Here is a 23,890-nt window from a genome sequence, read left to right as displayed (position 1 = left end):
TACTGTTGGTTTTCATTCCCTTTGCCAGGTCCAACTCTACTTGGCTTTTGGCATTTCTCACTTTATCCCTATATGTTCTGAACTCCAAGAAGTAGCTTTCCTTGCTGATCCCTCCCATCTTCCACTCCTTGTAGGCTTTCTCTTAATCGCCTGTCTGAGATGCTTGCTCATCCAGCTTGGTCTACAACTCTTGCCTATGAATTTTTTCCCCTTCCTTGGGATGCAGACTTCAGAGAGTTCCTGCAACATTGACTTGAAGTAATTCCAAGCCTCCTCAGCCTTTAGAGTCATGAGTTCTTCAGTCCAGTCCACTTCCCCAACTAATTCCCTTAATTTTTTAAAGTTAGCCCTTTTGAAGTCAGACTCTAGTCACAGATCTATATTTGTTTATCCTTCCATTTAGTTTGAACAGAATTAGCTCATGATCACTTGAACCAAGGTTGTCCCCTACAACCAGTTCTTCTGTGAGATCCTCACTACTCACCAATACCAAATCTAAAATGGCATACTCTTTTGTTGGTTCAGTAACTATTTGGTGAAGGAATCCGTCAGCTATCACATTCAGGAAAATCTGGGCCCTATTATTACTACTAGCACTTGTCCTCCAGTCTATATCTGGGAAGTTAGTCTCCCATAATCACAAAATTCCCATCAGTATTTACTTCATTAAAAGCATTAAAGTGGTCTCTATTCATGTCCAGATCAGATTCCGGTGGTCTGTAGCACATCCCAGTGTCTGACAGAACTGCACACCTACATGATAATTAAGTGCCTAAATGACTGCTGTCATTTCTCTTTTTCAGTTTTATTTTTTAAGGAAATTTTAAATGGCAAACTTCATTAACACAGTGATAGCTGGTGGCCCTCCAGAACATCAAGTTAAGGAAAACTCAAACTTGTGAAAATGAGGAAATACAGAGTTACCGTACACTCCCATACTTGTACCCTGCCTTTGCCATGTACTGAACAGGAGCTCCCCACACTTGTATACAGAAAGAACACCACATCTATTAAATCTTACAGCTCCTTCAACCCCTTCATATTTATACACACACTATCATCAAACACTCTACTTTCACCTACCTTTCATTAAACCCACAGACCACACTCATCTCTCACTGAACTGTTGATATCCCCATTGCAAGGCAAGACGACCTCTGTGCACCACTGCTGACACAACCTACACAGTACAGTGCTGAAATGAAGGACACTGGATCTCTCAATGAACACATGCACCTCTTTCCTTTGATCACAGACACTGGGGTCAGAGACAGAGGCTCTCGCACACCCTCCCTCAGAGGGCCACCAACCCACAGATCACCTTATATCACAATCACAGCTCTTCCAAGCTACTCCAACTAATTCTTCCACATTGAACACAGCTACATCTAACATAGTGAATGCAGCTGGAGTTCATGCAGATAATTCCCAGTGGTTCATGCCAGATCCAAGGAGACAGAGTTAAGGTTGTATGGGCTGTACCTTGACTCTTAACTGTATTTCCTAGTTTTCACAAGTTTAGGTTTTGCTGAACTTTACATTCTGGAAGAGCATGAGCTATTATCAGACAACCTTAACTCTGCACTAACAGTTTTTTGGTTTTTGGTGGGTTTTTTTTGTTTTGTTTGTTTTTTTGCCGCTTATTAGTTTCATCATCTTCTGAATTATCTGCTGTACTCAAAACTATATTTCCTTAAAATAGCCCCTCGGTACACAGATATTAACAACATGCTTACAGCTCTTTTTCAGATTTCTGGGAGAGGTCAGGTTTGAACTGACACTGGTTGGGTGTAGGTCAGCTTCACTGGCTGCTATTTGTTCCCTTCAGCCATCCAGCTGCAGATAAAATTGGCAGACTAAAAAGCCTCTTGATTACTCTGTCTGTATATGTAGAATGTAATCCATTGGATGCATGAACTTTAGGAAAGTTAGTTTGTGCCTATTTAAAAGTTTGAACTCTTTCTTGAATAATTTAAATTTTACTCACCCAAAGGGTAGTGAGTGCCATGCACTAGCTGGAGTAAGTGTAGAGTGATTGAGACCATTGTGCCAGGAGCATTCACTGGTTTGATCCCCAACTCTGGGCAAAAAAAAAAAAAATTAAAAATTGGTAGAATTTATCAACCTTGAAGAAAACCTGCTGTGGGTTTTAGTTTTTTTTTTTTTCTTCTGCCTTTTGTTCCAGTCCCACTCACTTGGGGACTGTGTCTCAGGAACCTCTTGCTCATATGACCCTGAATTTGGATCATTAACCCTATCCTGTTCTTCCAGGAGGCACACCAAATTTCAAGGCAGTCCAAGCAATCATGGATTTTAGAACTTGTCATTCTTCAAACAGAAAGATGTTCTTAACCTTAACTATAGCAATGTTGAATGATATAAAATCTAAAGAAACAGAATGGTTTGCTTTAAGCGTGGTTATGCCTCCTGACTGCGCTCTGAAAATGAATTGAAATGGTAAGTATTTTACCTGCAAAAGAGGTTTCCACACTTAGGAAGTGTTACCAAAAAAAAAAAAAATCTTTCCCAAATTCCTCGTGTGAGTAATTTCCCCCTCTGTAAAATCAGGATACTGACCCAGAAGTGATTTGTCCATTGTCAGAAAGGGAATTAGCCTCAGAGTTGAGATATGAGTTGAATGGTCTCTGGCTGTGACCTGTGCTTAGATTACTTGAACACCTTTCCCCACATAAAATCTCTCATCCCTCCCCCAAAATATATAAATTGTTAAATTCTAGATAATTTTTTATCTTTAGTCTCCGCTTCCTGATCAAAGGCAGCAGTTTGGATTGCTGCTCTGTCCTCATGAGCAGAACAGGGCAGAGGCCAAGTTGAGACACCATAACTAGTTAAGAAAAAATTCAGGCTTTTGTATGTCTTGCCCAAATAAGCCATCTGAAGGAGGTGGGGGACAGTTCTGCTGATTGAGGTATGAGAGGAGGAAGCTAGACAGCTACTCTTTGGTTGCACTGGATTGGAGGTGGCGGGGGAAGTGGAGAAAATCATTCTCCAAGCTTCATGCTGGAACTTTTTCCAAGAGCTGTATCCTTCGACAGCAAGCTTACCTTGGTCGCCTGACACCCCATCCCCCATATTCTTCCCTCCCTTAGTATTGTTCCACAAGAAGATGAAGGCGATGTACTACTGGAACTGGCTCGTGGAGGAACAGACCCTGAAGATAATGGTTTTATCTCCCCAAATAAATGGGTCCCTTGCTGTTATAATGTGTTCTTGTTGCTTGCTACAATATCAGAATATCTCACACATCGATTTATCCTCACTACAACCTCTGTGAGATAGTAAAAAGTGTGATAAACACTTAAAAGCTTAATAGATTTTTTTTAAGGCCAGAGAGGGACTCCTATGTTCATCTAATCTGATTACATGTATAACATGGGCACAGAACTTGACCTAATAAGACCTATTATTGAAGGGAATTATTCTTCCCTACTATGTAAGTGAACTCTATCAAGCTCTATAACTTGTGGTTAAACTAGAGAATTCTTACTTTACAGATTCCAAATTATGGAGAATTTACCACTTATCTTGGGGCAATGTTATGATTATTTAACTCATTTTTTAAAAGCTGCGTTTTTCCAACCGTTTTTTTTCTAATTCTGACTTTCATCCATTGGGTCTTGTTATGACCTTTTTTTTGCTACAATTTAAGAGCCTCTGAATGTCTGGTAAGTCCTCTCCATTTGTAGATATTTAGGAAGCAATATGATCCCCATCTATTATTTGTTGATAAGCTAACCAGATTGGGCTGCTTAAGTTTCTCATTGTAAAGAGTGTTTTTCAGATGTCACATTTTTGTAGTTTTCCTCTGATTCTTCTCTAGTTTTTCAACATAATTTTGAAAGTGCAGGCGACAGAACAGGACACAATATTCTGGTAGTGTTCTCACCAGAGCAGTATGCAAAGGTATTATCTCTTCTTTTCTACTCTATATTTTCCTGTTTATGCATTCAAGGGTCATGTTAGCCACAGTATTTTACTGGGAGCTAATGTTCTCTTGGTTATCTACAGTAACCTTAATATCCTCTTAGAGCTTGTCTTCACATCAGTTATCTTGAATTAGTACTACTTGAGTTATTGCAGCCATGGCTTCAAAACAATACTGGAGTTACACAGAGTGATTTGATTAGTAGCACAGTGTGTTGGATTAGTGGCTGATGAATTGTTGTAATTGAGGCTCTTGTATCCCTACTGCATTACTAGCTCCAGCATCAGCCTCACTGGAGCATTAACCCACCTCAAAAGGCCTTCTAGCTGGAGTTTAAAGCACCACTTAACTTGAGCTAGAGATTTTTGTGTGTGCACAGGAGTTGGGGTAACACTAGATTTATAACTCAAGCTAGCTGCTGTGAAGACACATCCTTAGAATCACTGCTTTACAGGATACAGTTCTTCCACCTTCTATTCCCCCCAGTGATTTTAGAGGGGGCCACTCCTGGAGTTAGGTGATACCCAGTGTGAGAGAGTCCTGGTCTACAATACAAAGTTAAGTCGATGTAAGTAGCCTAGCGTCAACCTAGTTATCCACGTGTCTTTGCTCAAATTGGTCTCCCATCGAGTAAAGGCCCCAGTACAATGATACAGTAAAACTACCTCCCTGAACGGCGTTAAGCCCTGGTCAACCTACTGTGGTGAACGTAGTGCAAGTGTAGACTGTCCTCTAGCAACTGTCCCACAATGCATGGCACTGACCACTCGAGACATAGTTGTGAACTCCACTGCCCAGGGACCACAGAGAATGGAAGCCACCCTGCTTATTTTTTTAAATGCATTTTCCTGATTGCCCAGTTTGGCGAACACACCTTGCCGTGTTGTGTGCAACTGCCCAGGTTCCAGATGTGTTCCTACCTGAAGTAGACAGGAGGTATTGGATCTTTGGGGCCTGTGGGAAGAAGAGGCTGTGCAGGCACAGCTACGGAGCATATGTAGAAACGTGGATATCTGTGAGCAGATTGCACAGGGAATACAGGAAAAGGGATATGAGAGCAGTGCCATGTGAGAGCCAAGGAACTGTGGCAGGCATATCAGAAGGCCAGGGAGGCCAACAGTTGATTTGGTGGCAAGCTGTAGACCTGCCACTTTTACAATGAGCTCCATGTCACACTTGGTGGAGACCCACCAGCACACTGCAGAGTACTGTGGATACCACTGTGGATCCAGAGACATAGACCCATGCTGTGAACAGCAAGGAGGATGGGGACATGTCACCTGAGGGTCTAGCTATGCAATAAGCCAGGATCTGTAAGAGACTCCACTGCAATCTAGTCAGTCCCAGCCACTGAGCACAGGTGGATCTGATGCAGGGGAAGGAACCTCAGGTAAGTGTGTGAATGCATTTCCCATACAATGTTTAAATGTACAAATGGTGCCTAATGTAACAGGACCCACATAGCAACTCTTCATTAATTTACTCATACTAGAAGTCATAATTGCCAAAAAGAGAGGTAGAGCTGTTATTTGCTGGTCATTCCCCTGTAGATTTAGTGGGAGAGGAGAGCTGCTTGCAGAGCAGTTTGTTTATATACACGGATGTTCCTTAAATTTTCCTGAGAGATCTCGATGAAACTTCTGTGGAGGTGCTCAGCAATCCTCTCATGAAGGTTTCTAGGGATGTAAGCCTTATTTCTAACTCTGTGGTGGGATACTTTCCTATGCCAGTCCACGATGACTTGGCAAGCACCATTTCAGTAAACAGAATATGGGGCCAGGCGGCTTTGGGATGCCAGCAGCAGCTGTGCTATCTGTGCCTTTGTTATCTCAGGAGTGAGATATCAGCTAAAATCACCACCATCTGTGGAAAATAGTTCCAATGCTTATTGCTGTTTGTATGGGCACGAGTGCAGGGCATCAAGGGCTTGTGCAACCAAATTCCTCTTCCCCTTTCCCCCTCAATGCCTCTGATCAGCCATACTCACTATGGCTGGGACTGGAGAGCAATGCTGTGCACAGGCAGTACCAGGCTGAAGTGTCAATAACTGTGTCTTGTTCAAAACTTTAGGGGAGTCAAGGGAAGGAAGTTCTGAAACTTTACTTTTGCTTTTCCTTGTGCTATACATAGAATACCTCTGCGTGTTTTATCTGTAGCTGCTGCTGTTGTGGCATTGAGGGTTCCCATCTCCACACCCGTGGAACACCTGACCATAATAAGGAGGAGAAAGAAGAGGATATGAAAGGATCTGTGCAGAGAGATCCTGCAAGCCAGTGCTGCATTGAACCATGAAAAGAGGCCCTGGAGGGTGAATATTGAAGGCAGTATAGAGCAGGAAAGAGCAGACAGGAGAAAGATGTACCAGGACATAATGGGGCTTCTCCATCAGCACAAACACATGCTGCAGACTCTTTTTGACCTACAGGTTCAGCAATCACGGGGTCACCTCCCTTTGCAGTCAATGGAGAACTACATTTTAGCACCCTCCAACATTCACATGGCATTAGGGGATACATCTGTACCCCTTACCACTCCACGCCGAGAGACAATAAGGAGAGCCATAGTTTCACATACATGGTGAAGAGCCACAGTTGATGTATGTGTAGGCAAAATTAACTGAAAAGGACATGAATGTTCTGTTAATTTATTTAAGAAGTTTTTATTGTATTTGTTTTTTAATTGCACATTTTTATACTGGTTTTGGTACTCCAATAAAAATCCATTTTTGGTAAATAATTAATCTTTATTACTTCACAACATTTGCTGCAGAATGCCTAGTGCTACTGAAAGCACTTGTTGTGCCAGGGGGACAAAACTCATAGGATCAGTGAGAAAAACACAGTGTAATAGTTGTAAATGTATAACAAACACTGGAAAATTAATAGGTCCATTAACAAATAGTGTTATATTCATAAATGTACATCAAGTATCACACAATTCCTAAGGGCTTGTCTACACTTACCGCAGAGATTCGGCAGCAGTCAACTGGAGTTACGCAAGCTACACAAAAAACTTGCATAACTCCCGTCGACTTCTCTGCTTCTGTTCTGCACACCGTCTTTACTGCACTGCACCGATGGGAACTGTGTTCCCGTCGATGCAGCGCTACACACTTGAGAAGGTGGTCTTAATACATTGATTTCTGGATCGACTGAGCGGTGGTCTTCACTGACCGCTCAGTCGATCCAGAGAAGTCGATCTGACAGTGGTGACTTTGCCACCGTCAATGTAGACATAGCCATAGTAATATGGTATGGTGAACTGTGCTCTACTTGGCATTGATGTTTTGGGGGTTCTTAGGCGATCTGTTAAAGTGCTCCTTCAAGGCCTCCCCCAGTTGCATAGCTGAAAGTTCTGCAGCCACTGCTCATTGTCCCAAACCTACATTATGATGTGATCCCAGTCAGGGCTTTTTTCTTGGGCCCAGAAGCAGTGCTCCACTGTCTGCAGCTGCATCCTTGAATTGGCTTTTTGCTATGTACTACAGCAAACTGCCCTCTACAAAATCTTCATGTTCCCCACTGCTGAAGTTCTTAATGCGGCTCTGCAAATACCAGAGGATCACTCATCCTCTGCATGCAACAGTCATGACAATAGTGCAGAGCTGTGTGGGCTTCATGCTTCTGTCAGAGATGACGGACAGTGAGAAGTGCGGCAGGACTTTGTGGGATTTTTTTTTTAAAGTGCAAAAATTATGGGATATGGATGGCATTATGGGATGGAGGAAGTTGCATGATGGGAATTTGACCCCTTGCTCCTAGTTACCCGTGCAACTTCTGCTTCCCAATTTCCTAAAAGACTGTGTGTTGGACAAAGGCAAGTTTCACACTGGGATACCTACCTATGGTGCACCATGCACTATATCGACACAAACACCTGGTAAGTACGTGCAGCGCCGATGCAAGAAACCAAGTATGTGCATGCACAGGCGATATGCTAAGTGCAGTGGCTTTATGCCGACATAACTTGTGTCAACCAAAGTTTGTAGCATAGACCTTACCTTAAGGATGCCAGAATCTGTCCCAGAATGTTTGTCATTTAGCCAGTGTCACAAAGGGAGACTGGCAGAAACAGGAATTGAACCCAGAACTTTTGAGTTCCTGACCAGTGTCTCCCTAGGGGTGACAAAGGTTTCATCCAAATAGTCATCAGTTGTCGTCCCCTTCCCCCCCCCTCCCCGCCCATAGTTGTTAACTCTGTTGCAGGTGGCCAAATCTGATGTCATTGTGCTGAGAGTTTGGCCTTATATTATCACTTCAACAGGGCACATTGTTCTATCCCAGCTTGGAAGCCTTCTGTTTAGTTTGGCTAGAAAGGATAGCAATCCGTAAGAATGGGCTCTCCAAGCAGGTGGCTTATGTCCTGGGATCCATCTATAGCTTGAGATGAAAAGGTTTGCCTGTGTACAGTCAGGTCCAGTTGGTTCCTTTTACTTGTCCCGTGCAAAAATACTTGACTGTCCTCTATCTGTTTGAGTACAACTTAAAAATTAATTCTATCTAGATAAGTTTGGCAGCTATTTCAGTTTATTGTGCCCTAGCAGAAGTTAGACTCTGCAGATTTTTGTCATAAGGTTCATAAAGTTCAGGGCAACTGCCCCTGTATTTTCTCTTAGTGGCCCCAGGAAGAGCATCCTCTTAGGCTTCCAGCTCCCCAGCTGTTATTTGTCTTGGGTGGATACCCTAGTCAGAAGGAGCAGGATGGGTATTTCCAGGCCGCACAGTTCCTTGCATTCACTGTGTATTTCCCAATACAGACAGTTTGCCCAAGGATACCTGCTTTCTTTCTTTTCAGAGACGTTTAACAGGTGTAATTGCTACCGTCATAAGTTCTACACAGTTCTTTCTATGCAAGCCTACTTTATTCTTTAGGTAAAAGGCATTACAGAGAAAACATATTAAATAATAAAGAAACCGACGCAACTCTAACATGGAATCTGGTAGGCTCAGGCCTTCCAGTCCTACCCAATGGATTGGGGCCCTCCGTGGACCAGAGATCCTGTCCATTTGCTGGATCAGGAAAAAGCCTATGAGTCAGTTTAAAACCAGGCTATTTATCCACAAACCCTTTCTTTGTCTGTTGGTCCCAGTTTAAACTACTATATGCCTATCTCTCTGGGGCAGGGTGACTTCCAAGGGTTGATAATGGAGGAAATTCATTACCATCTCTGCTCCCTACTAGAGAAGATACATACACTGTCACAACAACACACAAAATTGCATTTTAGTACAATATATCCCAAAGATATTAACTGTAATTCAGTGAGTTTTAAATTAATTCAGTAAATTTTATTTTAATTCCATAAAATTAAAGTTTGTTCGAGATAATGCAGAATATTGTCAATCTGTCACATCTATTTCAGTTTATTGTCCTCTTTCAACCCCACCCCCATTAAAAATCCCTTAGTCATGGAATATTAATGTGACCCTGACAAAACTTATCAAAGTTCCTTTTGAACCACTCATTTCCTATGATCTTAAGTTCTTTACATGGTCATTTTGATAGTGGCAATGACTTTGGCCTAATGACCGAGTCACCTTATACCAGTGTTTGGTGAGATAAAGTGGTGCTGCAGATTCATTCCTGTGTTCTCTCCAGTGTGGTATTTGGAGTTCCACACTAATGATACTATTGGCTTGCCAATGTTCTTCCCACTCCTGCCTGCTCATTCCAGAGAGACCTTTCTCCATTTGCTTGATCTTAAAAGGTCCCTGGGAGGACTAATGTGATTAGACAATCAACACAATTTTTGCTTCATTTGACACCAACACTCCAGAGAATCGTGTCTAACTAGATGTCTGATTGCATTTCATACTACTGTGACCTGGTTGGCCTGAAATTAGAACAGCATATCCAGGCGCCAGCTTGCTAGGGTTTTTTTGTTGTTGTTTTTAAATCACAGATATCTGCAAATCAGCTACATGTCTCTCTCTTTACAAAACACTGTTGTTTGGATGTGGCTTACAAGAAGGAATCCTCTTTATTGATTCTTTATTTTCCATACTTTGTTTATAAGGTAAGGAAGGCTAAACTCTCATCACCTATAACAAACCAAACCTTTTTTGGTGGGATGTCCATTACTCTCAGTTAGCCATTTTATACTTATGATTTTCTGTTGTAACTTAAGAGTTTTGAGAGGTATCTTAATTCTTTTTTTCCTCTTTGCCCTGCTGGCATTGGTCATGTTGTTTCTGCTCATTTGCTTACATTCCCTTGTGGACATCTCTTGGGCTGCTTAGTCTGCTGAAATGTGAATCCTGGACTGACTTAAGTTATAATTTTGCTTCTCTGAAGATATTATCTAGGTGGATTCTCTCATCACATCCACCTCATCCCAGAATTCTGAGAGATACTTCTTTTATATACCTTTTCTCTTAACAAAAATTTTTTTTATTCCTCTTGAATCAGCTTTTCTTTCTGGGAGCATTATCTCCGCAGTTGATGGAACTACTTGGAACATTCAGGAAGTCAGTCTGAACCAGGGAACCACTGTGGCTTAAGAGCTATGGGGAATTCTTCTAGCCTTGCACTAAGGAGCTAAAGCCCAGGAATAAGAGATCTGTTCTGTTAGAGATCTTCTTTGGAGAAACAGATTTACGATGTAAACAGCTCTTTCTTAATAGAAGGTGAATGGACTAGAGTAATAGTTTGAAGTATGACTGTGTCCTCCCTTACCCTTCATCATTACTTGTGTGAATTTTTTTGCCTCCATTCCTACCACAACAGCTGGTTATACGGTATGTGGCATGTGGTGGAAATGGAATATTAGACGGTTTTCCAAATAAACTGAAGAACTGAAAACCAAAAAAAAAAAAGAGAGAGAGAGAAATGGACAGTTGGACAACTCAAACCAAGACTGGCAGTTCATCAATTGTATATCATTCATTATGTATAGTAATATGGGATATGATTTATTTCATTTAATATCTTTTGATGCATTTGACAAATATGAAGAAGGTGAGTTATGATAGGAGAAATTAGAAGTAAAAGGTTAATGCACTTGTGGAACATATTTTGGAAATGTGTATTGCTAAATTGATTTTTATAAAATGTGTGTTTGACTTTTATAAAAACTACACTTAAAAAAGAAGGAATAGCCTAATTTGGGTTGGCTCCAAAGCCAAGCTGCTAAAAACTCTTTGTAGTGTTTAGTATCTGTCTTCAAACATCCTCTTGGTGCAGGGGTGTCAAACTCGATTGACAAAATTCACATAAACTCCAATTAGCAGGGGCCATGCAATGTCCTCCAACGAAAAATTCGGGCCACTTCCCACTTTTCCGCGGCGGGACGGTGGGCCCTGACTGCAAAGGGATTTCTAGGCAACACCTGCCGCCGAAAAATTCAGGGCGTCTCCCGCTTTTCCGCGGCAGGATTCTGTGGAGGAAGGTATTGCCGCTTTAAGACTCTCTTAAAGTGGCAATGCCATCCGAAGGGAAATCACTTAAAATGGCAATGCAGCCAGGGCCCACCGCGAAATAAACTGCAACTTTCGACGACAGCATGCGGGCCAGATCAAAAAGGTTTGCGGGCCACATGCGGCCCGCGGGCCGTATGTTTGATACCCCTGTCTTAGTGTGTTTTTTGACCAACTACTATTACTACCAGTAACTGACAATAACTGCAACATTGTTATCTTGATGTGACATTCAGGACAGTGATGCTATAAAGAGAAGAGGGCTAAAAAAGCTGCACACTTCTTTCTTGGGATTGTACCTAAAATTCATGCTATGTTAAATACACAGATGTTTTATACTTTGGAAATTAAAATCATTTACAATCCCAAGTGAAAAGCTGAATGTGGCTAAGTTTATTGATGTGGTGGGTCGAAGACACACACAAGTAAGAAACAAAACTCCATCACTTCCTTGAGAATAAACTTGGAAGTAAAAATCAGATACTTACTAAATAACAAAAATCTTCATTAACACAGAGTTAAGGTTGTCCGGTGATAGCTTATGCCCTTTGAGAACATCAATTTCGGCAAAACATCAACTTCCGAATACCAGAAAATACAAAGTTAAGGTAAATGCCCATGCAACCTTAACTCTGCCTCCAGGAGCTGGCAAAAGCCCTTGGCAATTGTGTGCATGGAGGCCAGTTGCTTTCATCATGTTAGGTGTAGATGTACTGAATAGTGGAAGCAGTAGGTTGGGCTGATTGATACAAGTGCATTTATGATATGAGGAGATCTGTGGATTTGTTTGAGGAATGTCAGAGGTGTGATTGTGATATGAGGGTATCTGGCTCTGAGCCCCCATTTGTGGGATCAAAGGAAAAGAGGTGAATGCGTACCTTGAGGTTCCAGTCTGCATCATTTTAATAGAGACTTGTGTAGGTTGTGTCAGTAGCAGGGCACTGGGGTTGTCTTGGGGTCAGTAGTGAGGTGGGATATGAGAGCAGTCAATGGATTTAATGGTGATGGGTAAGGGAAAGTATAGGTTTAGGTGGCATAAAAGGGTATTAAGTGGTTGTTAAATTTACTGGAGTCAAGCACTTAGAGTTGAGCTTTGAACAGAAAGTTGGTCTAAACCTTAAGTATAGCAGAACTGGCACACTGCTATGATTACTTCTAGTCTGCCTAACCCCACCTTCCTTGCTTGACAAACTTAACTTTTATCAATAAGTTCCCATTCTTTCTGAATAAGGTCCACACTCTCTCTCTCCATCCTGAAAGGTACAGGATACTTGTCACTTCACTATTCTAACAAACCAAACTGAAAAGTTCAGTTTTCTTTCATGTATGCATATATAAGAATCACTAACTATGAAAAAGTGGAAGGGATTTTGATTATTAAAAGAAATAGGACATGGAAAGGGCATTGTACAAAGGTTAGATACAATGAAGAACATTGCCCTGAAGTATAGTGCCTAATTCTGCATCAAATTGTTCATCTATAAACATCAATAATTTTCATAGAGAATAAATCTCAACTTGTCACATTTTTATTATATTATCTTTAATAATGCGTTGTCTTTTTTCTTTTAGGGTTGAATCCCTCCAGATTCCGAATAGGTGACCAAGAGTTTGATTCATTGCCATCTTTACTGGAATTCTACAAAATACACTATTTGGACACTACAACCTTGATAGAACCTGTTTCCAAATCCAGGCAGAATAGTGGCATTATCCTGAGGCAGGAAGAAGCTGAGTATGTGCGAGCTATCTTTGACTTTAATGGAAATGATGAGGAAGATCTTCCATTTAAGAAAGGAGACATATTGAGAATACGGGATAAGCCTGAAGAGCAATGGTGGAATGCAGAGGACAGCGATGGAAAGAGGGGAATGATACCTGTTCCTTACGTCGAGAAGTATAGACCTTCCTCTGCTTCAGTATCTACTCTGATTGGAGGTAACCAGGATAGTTCCCACCCACAGCCATTGGGTGGGCCGGAGCCAGGGCCTTATGCCCAACCCAGCATCAACACTCCGCTCCCTAACCTTCAGAATGGCCCTATTTATGCCCGGGTTATCCAGAAGCGAGTCCCTAATGCCTACGACAAGACAGCCTTGGCTTTGGAGGTACATAATGGGCAAAAATTAGAAAGAAGAGATCTGTTCAAGGGATTTCCCTTTCAAACACATAGCCTTTGTAGGATGCTGAGAGGGAGAAAGCATTGTAATATTACTCTTGATATAAAACTAATAACTAGTTTAATGTTTTATGCAGATTTTATTTGAAACCTATTATAAATGACCAGAGACGGTTTTAATAATTTATACTATAAAATGTTTAGGGTACTAAGTTCATTGAGCAAATAACCTATTTACTTCAACCATTACTAATATAGCAATGCTTCCCCATCCACATTCTTATTCACTTCTTCGTGCTTCTGAGGTTTTTTTTAATAACAAATTTAAGAGTTCATAAACTAGTTAGTTTGAATACTTGGGCACAGTCTCTTTCAATTCTTAAGTGGACATGCTGATTTCACTCCCACCCCTTCAGTTTAATAACACAAATGTTTCTATGGCAGGATTCATGTATGATCTCCTTTAATAACACACTGATATTGTGCTGATCATGCATGTGGTTTACCTGGAACATGACACACTGAAATAAGAGCACGTTTTAGGTGATTGTTCTTTCAATACTTTATCTCTCAGTGTGTCAAGCGGTCCTGGTAATTCTACATGTGTTAAAGCATTGGAACTGGTGGATGCAGGATGGCTCTTGATGCATCAAGACTTTTCCTTAAAGGGCTGAATCATTTTTTGATTGTACATTTGAATAGTCATACATGCATTCTCCTTTTCTTTTATTTTAAATGAACTGCCAAGGAAATAGGAATATTATATAGACACATTTTAACTAGATATTCTTAAAGTGAAGCTTGAGGAAATTTGAAGCAAGGCATTCTCAGTGGTAGGCCCTCCTCTCAGAATGGCATATAAAATGCACCTCTTTCTCCAGGCTTTCCTTTAACTACAATCTCTGGATTTTTTAATTTAATCTGCTTCCTGTTGTCCACCATCTTGGATCCTTTCATGGAAGCTGAGACAGTTTCTGTGGAGAAGCACAGGGAATAGGCTCCCCATTCTTGTAATGATTAATTTTGTCTTGCATGGTATAAAATGTACCTAAATACATCAGTGATATGGACACTATGCATAATTACAACATTATTAATAACGATGTCATAGCAATAGCAAAAGTAATGTGGTGTTAATCAGATTATAGGTGCGTAACTGGGAAAATCCAAAACTTTGTTTCCTAAAACTATTGCAATTTGGCCACGGTACATGTATATAATTTGTTACTATATATTAGTGGTTCCCAACCTGTGGCCCATGGGGTCTTTCAAAGTAGCTCGCCACTCCCCTTCTGCTGGCTGCAGAAGGGAGCTGCTGCCTAAGAACCTAGGCAGAGCACGTTGCCGTGGGGCTACAAGACCAGTGCAGGCTACTTGCTGCAGCCAAGGGGATGGGAGGTCAGCGCTCCCCTTCTCCTGGCTGTAGCAGAGAGCATGGCAAAGCTCTCTGCCTGGGTCACTAGGTGCTGGGGTCCCTGTTGGAGCCAGAGGGAGGGGATACTGATCTCCCGTCCCCCTGGCAGCAAAAGGGAGCCACTGCCTAGAGACCCAGGTGGAGCGCACAGGGTTACAGGATGGTAAGGTTTCCCTGCTGCAGCCAGGGGGATGGGAGATCAGCAAGGAGGCAACCTCCTTGCTGAACTTCCATCTGGCTTCAGTGGGGGAGGGGGAGAAGGGCTGCTGGTGGAGACTGGTGGCCCTTCAGGGTTGTAAAAATGGTATCTGTGGCCCTCAAGACAAAAAAGTTGGGAACCACTGCTATATATGCTGTTGTATTTATGCTTTAAAGGTGAAATGGAAAGCTAAAATAAAAATTTGAGTAAATCAAGAAATGTGCATAGAATTAACACAAAAACAATTTCTCCAGGCTTTGAGGGACATTCAGCGCACAGTTTTTTAATTTTTGGAATTTCATAAAGCCCTAAAATTGTTTTCGTTTCTGGATTTACTGAAGATATCCCAGAATGCATCTTTCTGGGCCGTCATAGGTACCAGATGTTAGCCATTACATGAGCTCTGATATTGATGTTGTGGCATCTCTAGCAAACCAAAAAGAGCAAGCTTCTTCCATGTCTTACACAGAGCACTTTTGTTAATACACCCCAGAATTTTCATCACGTTGCTCAAATTCAATTTGTGATCCACTATAATCCCCAGATCCTTTTCAGCAGTATTATTGCCTAGCCAGTTATTCCCCATTTGTATTTGTGCATTAATTTTTTACTTCCCCGGTGTAGTACTTTGTATTTATCTTACTTAATATCATTTTACTGATTTCAGAACAATTCTCCAATTTGTCAAAGTCATTTTTAATTCTAATCCTGTCTTCCAAAGTACTTGCAACCCCTCTCTGCTTGGTGTCATCTGCAAATTTTGTAAGCATATTCTCACTCCATTATCCAAGTCATTAATGAAAATTTTGAATAGTACTGGACCCAGGACAAACCCCTGTGGGACCTTACATGTGCATCTTCCCAGTCTGACGGCAAATCATTGATAACTACTCTGAGTATGGTTTTTCAGCCAATTGTGCACCCACTTTATAGTACCTTCATCTTTAGACCACATTTCCCCACTTTGCTTATTTTATTTACATTTGAACAACTATGTACGTAGGACTTGAACATTTTGTGAAACATTTACTAGTCCAAGGGTTGAGCCTATCAACAAATACCATTTCTGTCATGTCCCTCACAGTTTAAAGAAAAAAAATAGTTGCATGGCTCTTGTTCTTTCTGTATTATTGGCAATTCTGATTTTTAAAATATTGCCCTTACATTTCTCTTGCTCTGAAAGATTTTTTTTCCCTTCCTGGCTTTTTTTTTTTTTTTTTTTTGGTCTCAACTAGATCACTGTATATTTACTTAGTTGTCTCCACTGTGTGTTTCTTTTCCCTGTATGTTGTGTGCTCTACCTACTCCCCAGTATTTGTCTTCATCTCTTTCCCCATCTGTCTCCCTTAGTACCATATTCCTAAAATCTCTCTTGTCTCTCTAATATACACCGTACCCTATTTGTGTACCTATATCCTACTCTGGTCATGCATCTAGTCTATCTGCACTGAACCTAGCTTTCTGCCAACTAAGGAGACAGCACTCCATTGACTTATATTCAATTAATGTTTGAAAAATTTTCCACATAGCCGTAAGGGCAAGAGACTCATTTTATTTAATGAAGGCGTTGATTGAGCTTGCCAAGGAAAATTTTCTACTTGCACTAAGCAAGTAGCTTTTTCAAGCCCTGTATTTGTGATCCAGACTACAAATACTGTTTTTATATTGCCTCCATGAGATTAAAAATAGCATATTTTAGAAAAGCCCAAGAAAAGAGCTGAACTCTAGAGGAAATGACACCTTGACAGAGGATATATTGAATATTGGAAGAAAGATCTAGCATGCGTTTCAGATGTTGTAAAATGAAAGCTATGTAGATAGGCATAAATACTCACTTTCAAACACAGTCAAGAAAATGAAGGTTTAGAATCTCACTAAGGATGTAAATTATCCTGAAATACATTCATCCCCTCTTCCTTCGCTGCTTTGTTACAAAGGGTGTGCCTTGTGTAGATCCTTTATGCAGCAATAGTGGAACTCTGTGGAACCCTCGTTACATTTTGGTCCATGGAAATCGGTAGAGCCCTGCATGGATACAAAATCTATATCTGCATCCGATCTGCAAAAATAATCCGTGGATATCTGCAGATATAAGGCAGATATCCATGGATATATAGGGCTCCAGAGATCAGTATGTGGTAAATGCTTGGGTTTTACTCTAAAAGTGTAACAGCTACAGCTCATGTAATGAAGATGGTGTTACAGCTCTAGGGTAACTGCAGCTCTGATCTTCTGGCCTCCTTGAGGGCATCATTCTCAGGCCTCTAGCCATTACCTTTCTCACAAGAGTAACACATTCTTCTCCCTCCATATCAGGGATATAGGCTGTAATTTCCTCCTACAACTCATTATGATCACTTTAGCCAGTCTGAGTTAAGTTCAGCAACTAATTTCCTGCTACTTCCCATGGGCTATCATAGGGTTAATCAGTGGCCAGCCAGCTTTCATGAAGCAAAGGATTTATTTAGATAAAAACATGTTTGGTAAACAAAAAGCAGCGTGCGTGCGTGTGTGAGTGTGTGTGTGTTCGTTCCTGTCTTACTAGCTGTCAGCAGTTTTCCACATGGAGATCTTGGTACATTTCAAAATCATTCAAACCATCCAGCAAAGTTTGCCCCAGTTGGTCACAGTTTCATGTTAGCTCTTGGATCCAGTGAGTGACACCTCCCGACCCTCACCACTGGCACGCTGCCTACTAAATACAGTTCTCTGTTCTTTGTCTGCTGGGCCTCTTGAACTGGATCAAAATCAGTATATGTGGTTTCCCCATGAGTGTAGTACTTCTGCAAACTTGTTTACCTTTCTAAAGATTTGCACTATTTATCCTTAGTGATATAGGTGCCTAATAGTTCATTCATGTTTAGTGACTTCCCTTCAGTCACTGCATTGCTTATCTTGTTTCAAGAAGGAAATTAACCTCTTTACACCCAATAAATAACAGTACAAGGTGAGAGGAGAAAACTGAGTTGTGCATATTCTTTTATAAAAAATAAATGTTTCCCAATGTTCTACAAATGGAATAGAGAAACTTTCTGTAAAACCATTCTTTAAGGGTGTCTAAACAAAACAGAGAATTTAAATTAACCGGTCTTATTTTATTCATTACCAGACTCTGTAAAATATTTTAAACAAAACATTGGAATGCCAAGTTTTAATGCTAATTTAAGAAGCTCTAACTTAACTTTGATTGGTTAATGAGAGTTAAATTGTTAACTTAAAAAAAAATTAAAAGCTATTGTAATAGCTTGAAAACTTTGATTATACATGCTTTCCAACTAGAAACATGGGAAATATTACTGACAAGTCAGATCCAAATGAGACACAGCTCCGTTCACTAAACAAAGATAGTGAAACAGTGACAAAGAATACTAAAATATAGACGTCTCCCCTTTTGAAAACCTTCAGTGAAAGTCTCTAAGCGACTACAACTGTTTTTCTTAACTGTGTACAGTAGTACTTCGTATGGTGCCAAAGGGATAAATTAAGTTTGCTTTGGGAACCATAATTCTTACTTTACTGACTTTGGTTGCTATTTGAAATATATAACAATGGACTAAAGAGGCTTTTTCATTTTCATATTGTATATTATTGGGGGAAGGGAGGGCAAAGGAATACTTCCACAACAACAACAAAAAGTGTCAAGCATAAATTACTACTTATTTTACAAGATTTATAATACTTCGGTTTTTAAGGTTTTTTTGTATCTGTTTTATAGTATGTTTTACCTAGAATTTAATTATAGTTACCTAATCTCAAGCTCTGCCTGTCATTGCTTCCTGTCCAAACACACTGATCTGTATTTATTGGTGTCCCATAGCCCCTTTTTTCAGGTTATGCCAGCACAGAGGGATTGCAAAGCAGCCATAAAGCCCATGAGAATACTTCCAGTACAATAAGGCTCCAACAAGCTGAGTACTGGTTCCATTGTCACTGTCTCCTCCAGTGTAGAGGATGCCCCAGTAGTGACAGGAGGCCAAAGGGAGGTATGGCTGGGAAGTATCCCCTTGCTCCATCTGTTCCCCAGCTGCTGCTAGTCCTTCATGCACCATCAACTGCTGCAATGCCCTCAAGATTACCCTACTCTCCCACAAGGAGCTGAACTGAACCACAGCAGTCTCCGGATAGGAGAGATGCAAGCCACCTCTGTTCCACTGTTCCTGTGTGATGGGCACTGCACTGTCCCTCTTCAGCACTCACTCCATTTCCAGTGATTCCTTTTGTAATGCTTGTCATCTAAAACAGGAGATTAAACCTCATCAGAGAAAATATTTGAATCTGTAGAAAAACTTGATTATAACATATTGGTTTAACCTTTGTTATACTAAACACAAAACAAACTGAAAGGTTTCTGGAACATTAGAACAATGGCTGAAAACAAAAGCTGTGCAGGTGATGAAAGAAATGGACACATACCACTTCAAAATTCTTGAAGTAAATTAATGTTGATGGCCAAGAGTTGATTTAAAAAACATTTTTAAAATGTCAGTGTAATCATGGAGGCAAGATGGTTACCACTCAGGAATAGCATTAATTATGACTTTCAAAGCAGAAAAATCACATAGAGAGTGGAAACTGATTAACAGTAGATTATTTCAAACATGATACATGACAACAACAATTATACAATGTTATGCAGCAACAAACAACTACAGTAAGATCAGTGATTTCTACAGCTGCTAACAAACTCTTACAATATTCCCAAGCATGACATCTGGTTAATAATGGGGGACTTCAGTGCCAACGTTGGGGATTATGACAGCAGAATGGAGAAAGCAATGGATAAGCTTGGCTTTGGTTCCAAAAATCAGAATGGTGAAAGGCCAGAAGAACTGTTTGCTATCAGGGCTGATAATTGGTGGACCACTATTCCCAGACAATGTTATGCATAAAATAACTTGGCATTTCCCAGGTGGAATGACAGCATTAGATGGTGAAGGTACTTTAAAACTCTCAACTGCTATTCTGGAACAATTTCATTTGCTAATGAAAGCATGTAAATATATTATATCTGCCTCATAGTGTGTTGCAGCAATTCAGTCTGGAGGTGATGAATACATAAATCATTTTGGCCAGATCATCATCTGGGAGGTAGGTGTGAAGTTCTGCTAGCCAGCTGAAGGTAGAAAAAGGCATATTTCATCACTGATACCACATAGGTGTCTAGATCTAGTGATGAGCTGAACAGGACTTGAGGCTTTGTACCATTTTGGTGCATAGAGGTTATATACTTTCTGTGGAAGGGGAACATCAGTGTCTTGGTTAGTTCTCTGAATCGTTTCCTCCCTTTCCCAATCACTATTGCTTAAACTAAACCCAGGCAAGACCAACATAAACTATTTATCCACTGATCTCTTGAAGATTTGTGTTATCCTAGTCATAGCGTTGGCTGCTTTTGTGGAAAATGACATACAGCTGAATGTCACCAGCATATTGCTGGTAGTGAAGCACATGGTGTCTTGCTTCTTCAACTCTTAGGTAGATATTGGGGTGGGAAGAGAGGGTAAATCCTTGAGAGGGAAAAGGGAGGAGAGATTCTTGTGGGCCTTTTGAGGTGAAGGTTTTGGCATCACCACTCTGGGTCCTGTTCGAGAAGATGTAATTCTGTGCTGTCTGCCACCATGCATGTGTGCAAGGCATCCTGGATGTTGACATTATTGCATATTGTTGGAGTTCAATTGTCTTATCTCTTTTTGAGAGGTTTCCTTCATCTGCTACTATGGATCCACCTAATGTCTCATTTTATATATAGATTGTTAACTCATTGTTTATACGTGACCTAACACAATGGGGCTGTGATTTATGGCATTTTTGCAATAAAAATAAAACATATTAATAGTATTGGCTTTCTGAGGGTCATGTAGAATATTTCATTTTTCAGGAAGGTTGGTAGGCTTGCTTCTTTTCATTAGAAGTGGACAGTGTTCTTTACTGGCATTCTCTGGGCAAAATGGCCATGCAGGACATGGATCTGTTTTGCACTGGTGGCTCACATTTCTTGGGGCTTCATCATGATGTTGGGCCATATTCCACAGGGATGGTTAAATGACTAATGCACTAAGTTTTCTGCTTTAACCTCTCATAATAGGTTGCTCTTTTGGATTATTCAGTGTGGGTTGATTAGGTAGTTCACTATACAGGATAGCTCTGCTGGCCATGGTTTATGCTGTGGTGATGGTGGAGGAATAAGTTCTCTGCTGTTATTGTGTGAAGTCTTTGTGCTCTTAATGGATGGATTCAAGTGGATTTCTTACTATCAGTACTCCATTTGCCTGCCGATACAGTTCATCTGACTAAAATTGTCAGTGAACTGTAGTGATCTATGTGGAGGGTGAGCAAATTGGATCAATGTTTCCACAAGCTCAATAGCTTTGGTTCATTCCCCTGGACTTCCCTTCCCCCCGCCCCCATCTCCCAGCCATATCACACTGTAAACCCCTGTGCAATTTGTTATCCACTGTCATTCCTAGGTGTCAGTCAATATTTCTGTTTTCCCAGATTCCTTCTAATTAGGGGCTCAGATTTTTTTCCTAGCTGCATTTTTTTTAAATTAATCTTTTTGTTTTTACCCATGTTTCAGATCACTAGGTCCCTTTGTATTCTCTGACATTGCTGGTGTTCAACTCCTTCCAATTTCACATCTTTAAATTGCAATTGTGTGCTATTTACCTCCTCTTCTGGATCATTTAATTAATCAGTTAAATAAATCCAGTCCTAATTTTGATCAGTATCCCACTAAACGCACACTCTTCTGTCTCCCATTTCAATATTTAAATTTGTCAAGTCTTTTAAACCAGTTTTAATCCAAGTGAGTGTTCTTAGCCAAGACAATGTACCTAAAGCCCTACAAGACACAATTACATCCAGGGCTTGAAAAATCTCAGATACCTAACAGCAAGAGGCTGACACTAAAGAGCTGAAGGCGGGCCACCAGCAAGTCCAGGTGCCACAGCGCTAGTGCCATGACTGCTATAGAAGCAGCAGAGAGAAGCATATATAATGTAAACTTAAATTCTGCAGAAATGAAGTTAGGAGCGCTCATTGGTCATGGAAAGCTTCCCGTTTACCTGTTACAAACAGATTAGTGGATTTTTTCCAAATGTGCTTTTCATGGGAACTTGTTTATTAATCATATTACAAAAGAAAAACAACAACAATCTTCAATGTGCCTCTATGGCCAAATGATCATATTGTTTCTGTTCATGCACTCCTAGTCCTCTATCTCTGATCTCATTTTAATTTAAATATAGATTGTAATCTTCATGGGAGGCAGGGATTCCATGTTTATCTATTCTATAAAGCACCATGTGCATATATGGCACAATGTTAAGTAATACAAAATCAAGCACTCTGTTGCATCTACTGTGTCCTCCTCATTCCCTAAAAAGCAATTAATTTTGTTTGACTTACTTGATGTTTCAGTTGTCCTGTAGACAGTGCAATCAGACAAGGCAATTTGGAGATGCTGGACTTTGAAAAAAGGGATGGTTTCATTCGTCAGATGTAAGGAACAGACATCACATAGGAGGTATATATATAGGTATCCAAGGGTAAGTAACAACAATGGGGAAGGTAGATAAAAGCAAAGTCCATTCACTTAGAGTACTTGAGGCCTATTCACAACCATTGATTAGGAGGTGAGAATGTGTGAACAGTGACAATTACTTCTTGTAATGAGAGAACCATTCCAAGTCCCGATTCAGACCCAGTTTGATTGTGTCAAGTTTGCAGATGATTTCTAGCTCATCAGTTTCTCTTTGAAGTCTGTTTTTGAAGTTTTTTTGTAGAAGTATGGCAACTTTCAAGTCAGTGACAGAGTGTCCTGGGAGATTGAAGTGTTCTTCGACTGGTTTATGGATGTTGTTATTTTTTATGTCCGATTTGTGTCCATTTATTCTTTTGTGCAGTGACAGTCCGGTTTGGCTAATGTACATGGCAGAGGGGCATTGCTGGCACATGATGGCATATATTACATTAGTAGATGTGCAGGTGAAAGAGCCCGTTATGGTGTGATTGATGTGGTTAGGACCAGTGATGGTGTCACTAGAGTCGATGTGCGGGCAGAGCTGGCAACGGGGTTTGTTGCAGGGGTAGGTACCTGGGTTGGTCTTCTTGTAGGGTGTACGGTTGCTGGTATTTGCTTCAGGTTGGGGGGCTGTCTGTAAGCAAGGATAGGTCTGCCTCCCACAGCTTGAGCGAGTGAGGGATCATCTGCTAGGATAGGTTGTAGATCCTTAATGATGTGTTGGAGCTATTTTAATAAAGTAAGGTAAAGAGATTTTAATGGTTGTGAATAGGCCTCAACTATTCTAAGTGAATGGACTTTGCTTTTATCTACCTTCCCCATTGTTGTTACTTGCCCTTGGATATGTGTATATATATATATACACCTCCTATGTGATTTCTGTTCCTTACATCTGACGAAGTGGGTTACAGCCCACGAAAGCTTATGCCTGCAAAAATTAAATTTGTTAGTCTTTAAAGTGCTACAGGACTTTCGTTGTTTTTGCTGTATACAGACTAACACGGCTACCTCTCTGGAACTATATATTCAATGCAGCATTTGGATGATATGCAATAAATAGAACATAGGTCCATGTGCAGTGGTTCAGACTATATAATTGTAAAGGTCCCTTCTTGTCTTCAGCATCTACCCCATTCTCTGAGCATCATCCAGCCTGAGGGGAAAAAAAAGTGTGTGCACAATCATGTACTTAAAAAGACTGTCATAATCTGTATGCATAAGTGAGTAGAAATAAAATTCCACAAGCAGCCTTTAATCTGGCATTACCTAACTCTT

The 23,890-nt window shown here is 40.6% G+C and overlaps 1 protein-coding gene across 3 annotated transcripts in view; it reads left to right on the top strand.

The window, feature by feature from the left end:
- The window catches only part of CRK (CRK proto-oncogene, adaptor protein), a 37,828-nt gene that overhangs the window by 9,233 nt on the left and 4,705 nt on the right, over positions 1–23,890 (top strand). For 2 of the 3 annotated variants that reach the window (XR_010923244.1, XM_067566023.1), the window contains exon 2: positions 12,934–13,469. Coding sequence is in view for 2 of the 3 variants with exons in the window: in XM_067566023.1 (XP_067422124.1) it covers positions 12,934–13,469 (536 nt within the window). In the remaining variant the exon portion in view is untranslated. The remainder of the gene's footprint in view (positions 1–12,933; positions 13,470–23,890) is intronic. The other variant, XM_067566024.1, reaches the window with a different exon arrangement.

This window comes from Emydura macquarii, unplaced genomic scaffold, assembly GCF_026122565.2.
Source record: "Emydura macquarii macquarii isolate MOO-44397 ecotype Brisbane River unplaced genomic scaffold, CSIRO-AGI_Emac_v2 contig_2699, whole genome shotgun sequence".
Taxonomy (NCBI): domain Eukaryota; kingdom Metazoa; phylum Chordata; order Testudines; family Chelidae; genus Emydura; species Emydura macquarii.
The sequence above is the reverse complement of the archived record's forward strand: the minus strand, read 5'-3'. Positions and strand labels throughout refer to the sequence as shown.